This window comes from Heloderma suspectum, chromosome 5 (genome assembly GCF_057233095.1).
Source record: "Heloderma suspectum isolate Gila_16-S chromosome 5, 16-S_ref, whole genome shotgun sequence".
Lineage (NCBI taxonomy): Eukaryota > Metazoa > Chordata > Lepidosauria > Squamata > Helodermatidae > Heloderma > Heloderma suspectum.
In genome coordinates, this window is record NC_139462.1 from 167,139,787 (window position 1) to 167,155,178 (window position 15,392).

At 41.3% G+C, this 15,392-nt stretch overlaps 1 protein-coding gene across 2 annotated transcripts in view; it reads right to left on the reverse strand.

Annotated features, from left to right (window-relative positions):
- The window catches only part of STT3B (STT3 oligosaccharyltransferase complex catalytic subunit B), a 52,853-nt gene that overhangs the window by 8,057 nt on the left and 29,404 nt on the right, over window positions 1-15,392 (reverse strand). For both annotated transcript variants that reach the window (XM_084858268.1, XM_084858267.1), the window contains exons 7-13: window positions 14,496-14,642; window positions 14,080-14,128; window positions 8,093-8,247; window positions 6,204-6,415; window positions 5,533-5,720; window positions 5,274-5,445; window positions 282-455 (exon numbers count right to left, since the gene is read on the reverse strand). In XM_084858268.1, the coding sequence (XP_084714394.1) occupies window positions 282-455; window positions 5,274-5,445; window positions 5,533-5,720; window positions 6,204-6,415; window positions 8,093-8,247; window positions 14,080-14,128; window positions 14,496-14,642 (1,097 nt within the window). The remainder of the gene's footprint in view (window positions 1-281; window positions 456-5,273; window positions 5,446-5,532; window positions 5,721-6,203; window positions 6,416-8,092; window positions 8,248-14,079; window positions 14,129-14,495; window positions 14,643-15,392) is intronic.

A 15,392-nucleotide genomic window follows, 5' to 3' on the forward strand; every position in this document is an offset into this window, starting at 1 on the left:
GACTAAATTTCCCCATTGATTTCAGCGGGTCTACTCCAAGTATGATTAAATCTGGATCCAAAGCTTGCACTATTAGGATGTCATGCAATAGCAGCCGAGTGTCACGGAATTTATAGGCTATATCAAGAAAACCTGTGGCAATTTCTCTCACTGGTTTTACAGCAGAATTAGTGACAAGATATTGTCAGATTACACTAACAGGTCTAGCAGAAATACTGCATCTTTCCATAGTCATGGGCTACTGAAGCTTGCGTATGGGTTTTACACTTTGACTTACTTACCCTGATATCTTTAGGATGTTCTCCTTCAGCTATCCTCACCATCCACAAGAACTTGTTGATATCATCACCAGAGTAGCCAATTACACCTCCAAAAATTATTAATACATAATCCACATCCAGACTTCTCATGATCTCATATGCTGCTGTCTCATTTGAAGACATAGCTTTTCCTACCTGCAATAAAGATTGTTTCTTAAACCTGCACAGGTTCTTGTTAACATCCTAAAAAGCAGTTCTTCACTAATCAGTCAGAACACTATTAGCCCATCCTAACTGAACAGGTAATTCATCCCATTTGGAATAAACTCAAAATCTAAATAAATTTACAATCTGGTCTAACTAAAGATATTTCGTGCCTAGTGGAAGCTTATCGTTATATACCATTCAGACCTAAAACTTGTCATCTTCAGACTGTGGCAAAACTACAGCCATTGTTTTCGTAGTCACTGGCCCAATTTAAACTTATCAACACACCATGGGTTTTTGTTAAATTTTAATGGGGACGCTCTAATGACCGTAAGGTATCTGCAATTGGCAGCCCGATCCAGTTAAAAATACTATCTCTTCTTGCTCCCCTTCCTTAACAGCCCCAACGCAGGAAGGCTGCAGAAGGGCTAGTGGCAATCACCTCTGTCTCGAAAGAGATGCTGAGGCCCTAGGAGGCTATTCTACAACCCATATTCTAAATTGCCCTAAACCTAGTCGATCCGGCTTTTACTGTCTGGCTTCCTTGTTTTGAATTCTTGGAAAAATCCGGTATTGCAAACATCAGTGCACCTCTGACAAATAATTTTGTTTCAAAAATTCTATTTCTGAAAACTGCATGATATTTACCATGCACTTAAAAAGTAATATTAATACAAAAGTCTAAAATTGCACACACACATATATCTGAGAGAGTAGTTTCACTTTCTATCTAGCCAGCTGCTGCCTGGAACTTCAAATGCTAGCCAGTCATACTTTTGCTTACAGTTGTGCTCTTCACAGAACGTCTAGAGCTTGTGGAGTTGTTGTTGTTCAGTCGTTCAGTCGTGTCCGACTCTTCGTGACCCCATGGACCATAGCACGCCAGGCCTTCCTGTCCTCCACTCTCTCCCGGAGTGTGCTCAAGTCCATATTCAATGCATCGGTGATGCTATCTAGCCATCTCATCCTCTGCCGTCCCCTTCTCCATTTGCCTTCAATCTTTCCCAGCATCAGGGTCTTTTCCAGTGACTTTTTTCTTCGCATTAGGTGGCCAAAATATTTGAGCTTCAGCTTCAGTATCTGTCCTTCCAATGAGCACTCAGGGTTGATTTCCTTTAGGATGGACTGATTTGACCTCCTTGCAGTCCAGGGGATCTTGTAAGAGTCTTCTCCAGCACCACAGTTCGAAAGCATCAATTCTCTGCGCTCAGCCTTCCTTATAGTCTAGCTCTCACAGCCATACGTTGCTACTGGGAAAACCATAGTTTGATTAGATGGACCTCTGTCGGCAAGGTGATATCTGTGCTTCTTACTATGCTGTCTAGGTTTGCCATAGCTTTCCTCCCAAGAAGCAAGCGTCTTTTAATTTCATGGCTACAGTCACCATCTGCAGTGATCTTGGAGCCCAAGAAAGTAAAATCCATCACTGCTTCCATTTCTTCCCCTTCTTTATGCCAGGAAGTGATGGGGCCAGATGCCATGATCTTAGTTTTGTTAATGTTGAGTTTCAAACCAGCTTTTGCATTCTCCACTTTCACCCTCAACAAGAGGCTCTTTAGATCCTCTTTGCTTTCTGCCATTAGGGTGGTATCGTCTGCATATCTGAGGTTGCTGATAATTCTCCTGGCAATCTTAATTCCGACCTGTGATTCATCCAACCCAGCGTTTCTCATGATGTACTCTGCATATAAGTTAAATAAGCAGGGCGACAATATACAGCCTTGTCATACTCCTTTCCCAATTTTGAACCAATCAGTTGTTCCATGTCTGGTTCTTACTGTTGCTTCTTGACCCTCGTACAGGTTTCTGAGGAGGCAGGTAAAGTGGTCTGGTACTCCCATCTCTTTCAGAATTTGCCACCATTTCTTGTGATCCACACAATCAAAGGCTTTAGCGTTAGTCAGTGAAGCAGAAATAGACATTTTTCTGGAATTCTCTTGCTTTCTCCATGATGCAGCGAATGTTGGCGATTTGATCTCTAGTTCCTCTGCCTCTTTGAAACCCAGCTTGCACTTCCGGTAGTTCTCGGTTCGCATACTGCTGAAGCCTAGCTTGTAGGATTTTGAGCATCACCTTGCTGGCATTGAAATGAGCGCAATTGTACGGTAGTTTGAACACTCTTTGGCATTGACCTTCTTTGGAATTGGAATGAAAACGGACCTTTTCCAGACTTGTGGCCATTGTTGAGTGTTCCACATTTGTTGGCATATTGAGTGCAGCACTTTAACAGCATCATCTTTTAGGATCTTAAATAGCTCAGCTGGAATACTGTCATCTCCGCTAGCTTTGTTGTTAGGATTGCTTCCTAAGGTCCACTTGACTTCACTCTCTAGGATGTCCGGCTCAAGTTCAGTGACTGCACTATCATGGCTATCAGGGACATTCAGATCTTTCCTGTATAGTTCTTCTGTGTTTTCTTTCCACCTCTTCTTAACCTCATCTGCTTCTGTTAGGTCCCTGCCTTCTTTGTCCTTTATCATGCCCGTCTTTGCACAAAACGTTCCCTTGAGATCTCCAATTTTCTTGAAGAGATCTCTAGTCGTTCCCATTCTATTGTTTTCCTCGATTTCTTTGCATTGTTCATTTAAGAAGGCCTTCTTGTCTCTCCTTGCTATTCTCTGGAACTCTGCATTCAGTTGGATATATCTTCCCCTTTCTCCCTTGCTTTTCGCTTCCCTTCTTTCTTCAGCTACTTGTAAAGCCTCATCAGACAGCCACTTGGCTTTCTTGCATTTCTTTTTCTTTGGGATAGACTGAGTTGCTGCCTCCTGAACAATGCTACGGACCTCCGTCCATAGTTCCTCAGGCACTCTGTCTATCAGGTCTAATCCCTGAAATCTATTCCTGACCTCCACTGTATATTCATAAGGGATATGATTTAGGTCATACCTGAATGGTTTAGTGGTTTTCCCGACATTCTTCAATTTAAGCCGAAATTTTGCAACAAGAAGCTCATGAACTGAGCCACAGTCAGCTCCAGGTCTGGTTTTTACTGACTGTATAGAGCTTCTCCATCTTTGGCTGCAAAGGACATAATCAATCTGATTTCGATATTGACCATCTGGTGATGTCCATGTGTAGAGTCACCTCTTGTGCTGTTGGAAAGGAGTGTTTGCTATGATCAGCATGTTCTCTTGGCAAAACTCTATTAGCCTTTTTGTACACCAAGGCCATGCCTGCCTGTTATCCCGCTGATTTCTTGAGTTCCTACTTTAGCATTCCAATCCCCTATGATGAAGAGGACATTTTTTTTGGTGTTAGTTCTATAAGGTGTTGTAGGTCTTCATAGAACCGATCAACCTCAGCTTCTTCAGGCTCAGTGGTTGGGGCATAGACTTGAATTACTGTGATGTTGAATGGTTTGCCTTGGATTCGTACTGAGATCATTCTATTGTTTTTGAGATTGTACCCCAGTACTGCTTTTCCCACCCTTTTGTTGACTATGAGTGCTACTCCATTTCTTCTAAGGGATTCTTGCCCACAGTAGTAGATATGACGGTCACCTGAATTAAATTCACCCATGCCTGTCCATTTTAGTTCGCTGATTCCCAAGATGTCGATGTTCAATCTTGCCATCTCATGTGTGACCACCTCCAGCTTACCTTGATTCATTGATTTTACATTCCAGGTTCCTAAACAATATTGTTCTTTACAGCATCAGATTTTCTTTTCACCACCAGACAACATCCACAGCTGAGTGTCCTTTTGGCTTTGGCCCAGCCGCTTCACGCTTTCTGGCGCTACTTGGAAATACCCTCTGGTCTTCCCCAGTAGTATATTGGACACCTTCCGACCTGAGGGGCTCATCTTCCGGCGTCATATCTTTTAGCCTTGTGATACGTTCCATGGGGTTTTCTTGGCAAGAATACTGGAGTGGGTTGCCATTTCCTTCTCCAGTGGACCACATTTTGTCAGAACTCTCCGCCATGACCTGTCCATCTTGGGTGGCCCTGCACGGCATAGCTTATGGCTTCACTGAGTTATGCAAGCCCCTTCGCCACAACAAGGCAGTGATCCATGAAGGGGAGAGCTTGTGGAGTAGCAGATGGCTAAAGTACCAGTAAAAGTATTAGGAAGCTTTGCAAAATAAGGAAAACTTAAAGTCTCATATCTGAATTTGTATTTCTTACTACAGTTGCTTATATCCACCCATCTGCCACAAAGCAGGTTTTACACTAAATTAGTATGGCTGTGAGGAGATAAAATACTTTTGCTTCCATTTTTGATTAACCAGACCTTGTCCTTTTGTCTGAACCTGAAAAACATTAGCTACTCTTAACTATGGTTTGTTTAAAACAAACCGAACTCAAACCGTGGTTTATGAAGTTGCCATGTTTCATGCAAACCATAGCCAAGATTAACCACAGTTAAGATTCTGGATGTAACAGTAGCTTTATTCAGGCATTCGAGAGGATGTGTGAGGGCTTGAAGTGTGTACTGGGATGGGGCTGTGCATACTACCCCCCCACCCCATCTCCATGTGTCTGGATCCACCTGCTTCAGTTCAGATCTAGCCATGTTGAATGGCAAGGTCTGAATGGAAATTCTACTCATATTCACTTCGTCACAAGTAAAACTCTCGCCGTGTTCAGGAACCCTGCTTTGTCAAAATCTTGCTGTCATCCTAGAACATTTACGTTTTTTCATTTCTGTCCTTGGAATTAAAGTATGAAATATAGACACATAATGTGTAATTTTCAGCATATGTTAAAATGTAATTTATAAGTACTTAGTCAAATGTTTTATAAATACTTAGTCAAATGTTTTACCCCCCAATACTCAATACACAGAGTTACCACTACACACCAGGGCTATGTGGCTGTTATTCCAAGTATTATTGTCAACTAGAGTAGTCCGATTTGCCATTCCTGCTATTTGATAGCCATAATCCCACCAAGACATTACTCTGGCATGTTCATCTGTGTTTTGCCTTAGCCAATAGTATGCTTCTCTGAAGTCATCCAAAATGTTCCGAGTGCTGCAACAGAAATAATATTTAACAGTAAGTGTAAATATCAAATGTGTCATAAACTAACACTAATACACGTGCAGAACAGTTACTTACCCATCGTGATTGTAAGAGGCCAGAACGACACTTGGACTGGAATAGGCATTGCTAGTTACCCATGTACAGTGGACAGCAAACATCATCAACAGCATTAGCATCAACATCGTAACAATGCTCTTAATATTGGGCCCAAGACCTTCTTCAGTTTTTTCCTGTTCGGATATGTGTTTCCTCACTTTACCTGCCTGGACAAAGAAACAATGAAAATTTTGGCCCTTTCAGTTTGCCAAATTTCAGAGGTTACAAGTTCTATTTTCAACAATAAAAGCCCAAACAACTTTCTAGAGCAGAACTCAATTCCTCAAGCTATTGGCCAGACCTTTAAAAGCCTATTTGTAAAAGATGTGTGGAACTGTCCTCTAGTGGCTGATTTTTTAAAAGTACACTAATAATTGTTGAGGCACCTCAAGTGAAAGCAGTTTACCAAAGAAGAGTATGTAATGGGAGTGGTTTTAACATATTCAAACTGATTTAATTAACATCTTCATGAGTACAATCATGTTTTCTGGTTCACAGGTCTGTTGAACCACAGCTGTAACACAGGAAAAAGGTTATCTACACAGGCTGAAAACATTACCTCTATGTCTACTCATTATATTTTGACACGTATTCATTTATTTATTTGTTTTAAATCTAAGACAGGTACAGTCATATCCTTCAAGCCCCACCTTATCATAAAGATTTCCTGAATTTCTTTTATCATCCTCATCACTGCTATCTTCTATTGGTGGATTCTCTCTCTTCATATCATCACCCAAATAGTGCTCAAAAACATTGGAGAAAGCAATTGCTGACAGCATACAGACCACTGGAGTCAAAGTTAACATCAGACGAACCATCACTCCAGCAAAGTAAACAGCACTGATTGCATACAAAGCCACTGCAGAGAAACAAGGCATTTCAGTTTTACTACTGGGCATTTAAAAAGAACAAAGATTAGTTTTGGTTAGATTCAGAAATAAATGCAACACTCAAGTTTGCATATATTTGTTTCCTAAAATCTCCTTTTGCATAAAGAAATGTATCTACTTTTGAATTACGTATCTCTAATTGTCAGTAAGAGGGATTTTAATAATCTAACTTTACTATGGATTGTATCCAGATTTTCAAATGCACAACTGGGCTAGTGTAAGTGGAATTTCCCACTCCTCTCTACCATGGCAGTTCCTTCAGCACCCTGGAAAAGCTATAAGAGGTTTGGGTGGTCCCTACTAAATGGGGGTAGGGTGTGGTGTGGGGAGAAAGGGGGCATCCCCAAAATTGGTTAGAGGCAGGTGCCTCCATTCAGTTTTGGGGGATGCTTTCTTTCCCCTCAGACCCTACACAACAGCCTCTCTCATTCAGCAGAAGCCACCCAAATCACTGACCTGGTTCACGCATCACAACAAACCACTATGGGTTAATTTACCTGTGTGGCTTGTCATCGCACACCAGCTGACATTTTTAAAATGCAAACCATGGCAGGGGTGTGCTGCAGCTTGTTGTGTCATGTGAACCTGGCCAAGGTGGGCTGTTGGTGTGGTTAACAAATCACCCACGACCCTAAAACAACCCATGGGTTCTGGGTGATTTGTTAACCACACCAACAACTCACTCTGGTTGGGTTTGCACATGCAGTGCACCCCTGCTACAGCTTGCATTTTAAAGATGTCAGACGGCGCATGACAACAAGCCCCACAGGTAAATTAATTCATGGTGGCTTGTCATGACACGCAAACAGTCCCTCTATGTAGCATTTTCAGCAGGCTAGAGGAAGGGGCAGGGAAGTCCACTTTTTCCAGCCCAGTTGCATGCCTCTAAATCAGGATCTAACCCTATGTTTCATGATAATGAAAAACACGTTTATATTCATTTTAGTACCATCTAGCAGTACTTTCAAAGACTAGTTTGAATTAAATAATTTGCTTGGATCCAGACTTAGGTATACTTAAGTAAACCCACTGAAATCAATCAGACTTAAATTAGACATGACTAACGTAAGTTCTATTCATTTCAGAGGGTCTACTCTATGGCTGTGTCTGGATCCAAGCCATTTACTTGTATTGGGTTACACATCAAGCCTAAAATACTACATTATGGGAAAGCCAGTGCATACTGAATACAGGTATTATTTCAGCAACAGCTAGCTACAGCAGTGTCAAGCTGAAACTATCCTAGCTATGATGGAAAAGCCATTAGAAATCAACCACACTTCACCTCTGGAAACATTGGAAGTTCATTTTATTTAATTATTACAATAGTCATCAATTTGCATACAAGGTTGTCTCAAGTAACTGCAGTGTCTGATCAATATTACAAGAGCTAAATTATTTTGCCAACAAGGATCTAACTCTTTGTTATTGTAAGGTATTCACACTGAAAGTATTCAGTGTAATATATTCTAAGGGAGGTTGATAAGCCTAAATAAAACAGAATCATATTAAGCAACATTCTGAATTCCCAAGAAAAGGTGTTTGACCAAATACTAAACTGTAAACTAAGCTCATAAGTATAACTGGGACAACAGTATTTCAACTTTAGCACATAATTTAATTTTGAAAAGTTAGTTACTTCTTACCAAAGACTCTTTCATCACTGATGTTTTTGATACAGAACCACAGCCCTGCTGGGAAAGTACACACGAGAATATGTAGATCAAAAAAGAAGGAAACCCATGTTGTAGGCTGATGCTCAGACACAGAGGCAATGATCGGGATGTGAATTTTCGCATACCTTGTTTAAAAAAAATTCAGTTGAAATTAATTTGAAGTGATGAAGCTACTAAAGATAGTACAACTGAGACTATCAAACATTTTTAGTTATATATGTCATGTCTTGAATAACCAGGAGAAATGCAACACCTTCAGATTCTTCACCTTTTGAAATACTTAAAAGTTTATTTTAACTCAAATCAATTTAATTTAGCCTCAGAAACTGGCAAAAAACAGTTCTCATTAGAAAGCCTCTTTCTGTTCCTTTGCTAGAGAGAGTGAGAAGAGTGTGTGAATTAAATGACAACCCAGTTATTTGGAAAGGGAGACAGATCCTTTCTCCAAGTACTAGTCCCATGAACCGTATCAAGCTAACACAGTTGTCCAAAACTTCACATGTAATACTGTCCATCTTAATAGGGTAAAATTACTTTGTCAAGATACTGTAATGACTTGACTTCCGGTCGGAGCCAATGTCGCCCTGGCAGCATTCTGCGGAGCCTCCGCAGGATGCTATCTCAAACAGCTTTTAAAAGGTTGAAAAACCTTTTCATCTTCCCCTGGAATGAAAAGGGGAGGCAAGAGCAGCATCTGGATGAAGTCTTGGAAGAGTTGCCTTCTTTGCAAAGCAGCAAAGGGGCTGGGCTCTGAGGCTAGTCTGCCAGAGCTTAATCATCGCTCAAAGTTGTTTTGAAATTCCTAATTAGGAGAAATCAGGGCTGACATGCTCCAGTGTAGTTTATGGATTAAGAAATACCAACAATATTTGAGGACCTGCAAGATCTGTTTGAAGAGAAGGATGGCTACATCAAGGAGGAAAAAAGGAGCAGGATCTCCCCCTCCCCCTCCCCCCATACCTTCCATGGCAAAGGTTCCAAGAAGCGAAAATACGGAGGAGTTGCTTGCTCTGATAAAAACTTTGTCTTTGCAATTTGCTGAACAGGCTAAGAGGCTGGATACAATTCAGAATTCCATCACCGCCCTGCAAGGGGCTGTGGACTTAACACTTCTTTGCAAAAAATGGAGGCGAAGGTTAACGAGCTGCAAGATCGGGTGGCAGCGAACAAGACTGCGTCACACGCTTTTTACAACAATTTTCTGTCAGAATCTCCCAACTTGAGGCTCTCATGTGCAGGGCAAATGCACGTATTATTGGTACAAAGATCTACCTACTAATGTAAATTTGTCTACTTTTGTAGATAAGCTTCTGCATGAGATACTCCCGGTATCATCTGATTATTTACTTGATATGGAGCAGGCATTCCGTGTGCCAAATGCCAAAGGGACTGGTTATACGATTATAGTCCAATTTGCAAGAATTGCCACAAAAAATTATATCTGGCAAGAGGGGGCGGAAGTCTTTTTTGGGGATCAAAACGAGATAAAGTCATGTTATTTCCGGATTACACCGAAGAAATTGCTGATAAAAGAAGGCAATTTACAAAGGCGAAAAACCTGCAAAACAAATGAACTTACAATATCATTTAAAATATCCTGCTACATTTTGCATTTTTTCTGAAGGTCAGATTAAGACGTTTCTAAATCACGAAATGGCAGAGGCGTGGCTAATCAGAAAAACACTTCTGTTCCAGCCCCATGAACTGAAATTTATAAACATGTTTTGTCAACTGGCTATGTTTAGTCTGTAAGATCCAGGCTAGGCCAGAGATAGCTGCTCATATATATTCATCTTTTTTCTTTCATTTTTTTTCCTTTTCTTTTAAATCCTTTCTCTTTAAATGGATATGGTATACTGTACTTAAATTTACTGTTCAAGGGTATATAGAAATGTGCACACTCACTTATATATCTAGTACAAAATACATTAGTGATTGTTATAAGGTTGATTTTAAGCTTTATTATTATATAACAATATAACCCCTTCATGGATCACTGCCTTGTTGTGGCGAAGGGGCTTGCGTAACTCAGTGAAGCCATAAGCTATGCCGTGCAGGGCCACCCAAGACGGACAGGTCATGGCAGAGAGTTCTGACAAAATGTGGTCCACTGGAGAAGGAAATGGCAACCCACTCCAGTATTCTTGCCAAGAAAACCCCATGGAACGTATCACAAGGCTAAAAGAGATGACGCCGGAAGATGAGCCCCTCAGGTCGGAAGGTGTCCAATATGCTACTGGGGAAGACCAGAGGGTATTTCCAAGTAGCGCCAGAAAGAGTGAAGCAGCTGGGCCAAACCCGAAAGGACACTCAGCTGTGGATGTGTCTGGTGGTGAAAAGAAAATCCGATGCTGTAAAGAACAATATTGTTTAGGAACCTGGAATGTCAGATCAATGAATCAAGGTAAGCTGGAGGTGGTCAAACATGAGATGGCAAGATTGAACATCGACATCTTGGGAATCAGCGAACTAAAATGGACAGGCGTGGGCGAATTTAATTCAGGTGACCATCATATCTACTATTGTGGGCAAGAATCCCTGAGAAGAAATGGAGTAGCACTCATAGTCAACAAAAGGGTGGGAAAAGCAGTACTGGGGTACAATCTTAAAAATGATAGAATGATCTCAGTACGAATCCAAGGCAAACCATTCAACATCACAGTAATTCAAGTCTATGCCCCAACCACTGAGCCTGAAGAAGCTGAGGTTGATCGGTTCTATGAAGACCTACAACACCTTCTAGAACTAACACCAAAAAAAGATGTCCTCTTCATCATAGGGGATTGGAATGCTAAAGTAGGAAGTCAAGAAATCACCGGGATAACAGGCAGGCATGGCCTTGGTGTACAAAATGAAGCAGGACAAAAGCTAATAGAGTTTTGCCAAGAGAACATGCTGATCATAGCAAACACTCTTTTCCAACAGCACAAGAGGCGACTCTACACATGGACGTCACCAGATGGTCAATATCAAAATCAGATTGATTATGTCCTTTGCAGCCAAAGATGGAGAAGCTCCATACAGTCAGTAAAAACAAGACCTGGAGCTGACTGTGGCTCAGATCATGAGCTGCTTCTTGCAAAATTTCGGCTTCAATTGAAGAACGTCGGGAAAACCACTAAACCGTTCAGGTATGACCTAAATCATATCCCTGATGAATATACAGTGGAGGTGAGGAATAGATTTCAGGGATTAGACCTGATAGACAGAGTGCCTGAGGAACTATGGACGGAGGTGCGTAACATTGTTCAGGAGGCAGCAACTCAATCCATCCCAAAGAAAAAGAAATGCAAGAAAGCAAAGTGGCTGTCTGATGAGGCTTTACAAGTAGCTGAGGAAAGAAGGGAAGTGAAAAGCAAGGGAGAAAGGGGAAGATATACCCAACTGAATGCAGAGTTCCAGAGAATAGCAAGGAGAGACAAGAAGGCCTTCTTAAATGAACAATGCAAAGAAATCGAGGAAAACAACAGAATGGGAAAGACTAGAGATCTCTTCAAGAAAATTGGAGATCTCAAGGGAACGTTTTGTGCAAAGACGGGCATGATAAAGGACAAAGAAGGCAGGGACCTAACAGAAGCAGATGAGATTAAGAAGAGGTGGCAAGAATACACAGAAGAACTATACAGGAAAGATCTGAATGTCCCTGATAGCCATGATAGTGCGGTCACTGAACTTGAGCCGGACATCCTTGAGAGTGAAGTCAAGTGGGCCTTAGGAAGCATTAGTAACAACAAAGCTAGCGGAGATGACAGTATTCCAGCCGAGCTATTTAAAATCCTAAAAGATGATGCTGTTAAAGTGCTGCATTCAATATGCCAACAAATCTGGAACACTCAACAGTGGCCACAAGACTGGAAAAGGTCAGTTTACATTCCAATTCCAAAGAAGGGCAACGCCAAAGAGTGTTCAAACTACCGCACAATTGCGCTCATTTCACATGCCAGCAAGGTGATGCTCAAAATCCTACAAGCTAGGCTTCAGCAGTATGCGAACCGAGAACTACCAGAAGTACAAGCTGGGTTTAGAAGAGGCAGAGGAACTAGAGATCAAATCGCCAACATTCGCTGCATCATGGAGAAAGCAAGAGAATTCCAGAAAAATGTCTATTTCTGCTTCATTGACTATGCTAAAGCCTTTGATTGTGTGGATCACAACAAACTGTGGCAAATTCTTAAAGTGATGGGAGTACCAGACCACCTTACCTGTCTCCTGAGAAACCTGTACGAGGGTCAAGAAGCAACAGTAAGAACCAGACATGGAACAACTGAGTGGTTCAAAATTGGGAAAGGAGTACGACAAGGCTGCATATTGTCACCCTGCTTATTTAACTTATATGCAGAATACATCATGAGAAATGCCGGGTTGGATGAATCAGAGGTCGGAATTAAGATTGCTGCGAGAATTATCAACAACCTCCGATATGCAGACGATACCACCCTAATGGCAGAAAGTGAAGAGGATCTCAAGAGCCTCTTGTTGAGGGTGAAAGAGGAGAGTGCAAAAGCTGGTTTGAAACTCAACATTAAAAAAACTAAGATCATGGCATCTGGCCCCATCACTTCCTGGCATATAGAAGGGGAAGAAATGGAAGCAGTGACAGATTTTACTTTCTTGGGCTCCAAGATCACCGCAGACGGTGACTGTAGCCATGAAATTAAAAGACGCTTGCTCCTTGGGAGGAAAGCTATGGCAAACCTAGACAGCATAGTAAGAAGCAGAGACATCACCTTGCTGACAAAGGTCCGTCTAATCAAAGCTATGGTTTTCCCAGTAGTAATGTATGGCTGTGAGAGCTGGACTATAAGGAAGGCTGAGCGCCGAAGAATTGATGTGTTCGAACTGTGGTGCTGGAGAAGACTCTTACGAGTCCCCTGGACTGCAAGGAGGTCAAATCAGTCCATCCTAAAGGAAATCAACCCTGAGTGCTCATTGGAAGGACAGATACTGAAGCTGAAGCTGAAATATTTTGGCCACCTAATGCGAAGAGAAAACTCTCTGGAAAAGACCCTGATGCTGGGAAAGACTGAAGGCAAAAGGAGAAGGGGACGGCAGAGGATGAGATGGCTAGATAGCATCACGGATGCAATGAATATGAACTTGAGCACGCTCCGGGAGAGAGCGCAGGACAGGAAGGCCTGGCGTACTATGGTCCATGGGGTCACGAAGAGTCGGACACGACTGAACGACTGAACAACAACAACATAAAATTTATTAGTGATTTGTTATTATTTATCCTTTCTAATTTCCTTCCTTTTTTATTATTACTACTATCATCATTATGAGACTGGCTAGTAATATTTTTGGCTGGTTAAATTGTTAAACTCTACTATTATATGTTAACTGAATGGCAATATATGGTTATTGAAAATGAGTTGTAGGCCTGCTTCCTTGCTATAAAACTGATATGATATTGAAATGTAAGGTTGATTATCTATGCTGTACTGAATTGGAATATTGCCAATGTTATAGGTATAACTTTTAAGTAGAATGGCATTTGAAGTTTGTGTGTAATGGAGTTTAAACTTAATCCTTTTAAGTAACTTTTTAATATTTTTTCATTTTCTTTCTTGCTTTCTTCTTCCTTCTCCTTCTGTTTTCTTTCCCCCCCTCTTTTTCATCATTGCTGTGTCCTCCTAAGAATACTGTATTGTTGGGAAACTGTAGATACTGACTAGGTTGTTGGTACTGTTTATTTCATTTATAAAGATAAAAAATAGAATAAAAAGTATTAAAAAAAGATACTGTCATGTTTAACATTAAAATAAAACATGCTTATTAACACCCATTAATGCTGAATATTCTACTATACTGGGGGGAGTGTGTGATCCCAATAATGGCTGTTTATCTTCATAACACCAAAGCATGGTTCAATGTCATGTCTGGACTGGCTGAACTTTTCAGATGCTCAGCACAGCCTAAACAGAGTATTTCATGCTGCTTCTTACTTTCCTACTTACCCAGTGTCCCATAGTGAATAAAATCTGCCACTCCATGGTGCAATGTAACCTGAAAATAAGAGAGTAAATGAGCGTCACTATGAATTTCTGTAAAGGTTTTGATTAATGTCACTTCTCAAATGTTTCAAAAGGACAAAGAACCTACAGAAAGACAGTTATAATACATGAACACAAAATTTCCAATCAGCTTTTTTAAAAAGCTCCTTTTAAACAGTGTTAATGGACGAACAAAAACAACTACTACAGTAGTGTGCTGCTTCTACATGCAAGGTGACTGAAGTCATATGTTGCACCCAAGCCAGTGTTCTGAGGCACCTTACTGCCTGAAAGGCTCACTGTTATCTTGTGAATTACTCTGAGCCTTTTTGAAGTTAAGCTCCATTTCCCAACACAAACATTCATCTGGCATTATTTACCTGTATATGTTAAATAGATGACACTTAGGAATACAACTCCAGCAGCTAATGATATACCCAAGAAGAACAAGGTCTGAAATTCTTGCTTTGTTAACCTGTCTCTCATATATTGCAAGAAAGCATAGGCCTGAAGCAGTGCAAACACACCTGGTTAGAAAAAGATGACTCTTGTTAGTTTTCAAATAATCTTTCAATGCTTCCTCTGAACACATTTTAATCCTCCTCTCCACTTCATAGGTAGTCAATGGGCTGCTGATTTTAGATAGGAAAGCAAATACATTCACTAAACTCTGACCATTTATATCATGGGTAGGCAACTTTGGAAGGTTGGGGGGCCACAAATGGCCACCACAGAACCCTGCAGGAGCCAAACCTCTGCCTACTGCTGCCACAAGTTGCCACACCACCAGAATTTCAGCAGAATCTGGCTCCCTACAGCTCACCAAATAGTGGTTTGGTGGACCATCATGAACCCCATTCTTCTGGGAAGGAAGGTGCCTGCTCCCTATCAATAGAATCACTGAAATTTTAGGGGTGGGGACCACACAAATGGCTGTTGCAGCCAGCACGTGACCTGAGTGTTGCCTATCCCGGACGAATCTTTTGCCTATCATTGAAGTATGCCAAGTGATACTCTACCCAAGGGTTGGGGAAGCTTTCAGCCTGAGGGCCAAGTTCCTATCTGGGTAAGTCTTGGGGCTGCATTCCATCTGTGGGTGGGGCCAAATGCAAAGTGGGTGTTGCGAGAATGTGGTTATTACCAATTTTAAGCCTACTCAGAAGCAAACAAGACAAGGCTTGACTTGTTTGCTTTGGAGTAGGTTTGAGATTTCACAAGCAAGCAGGGCAAGCCTCTAAAGGGCAAGTTTCAGAAGTAAGCAGGACTGAATCGTTCAG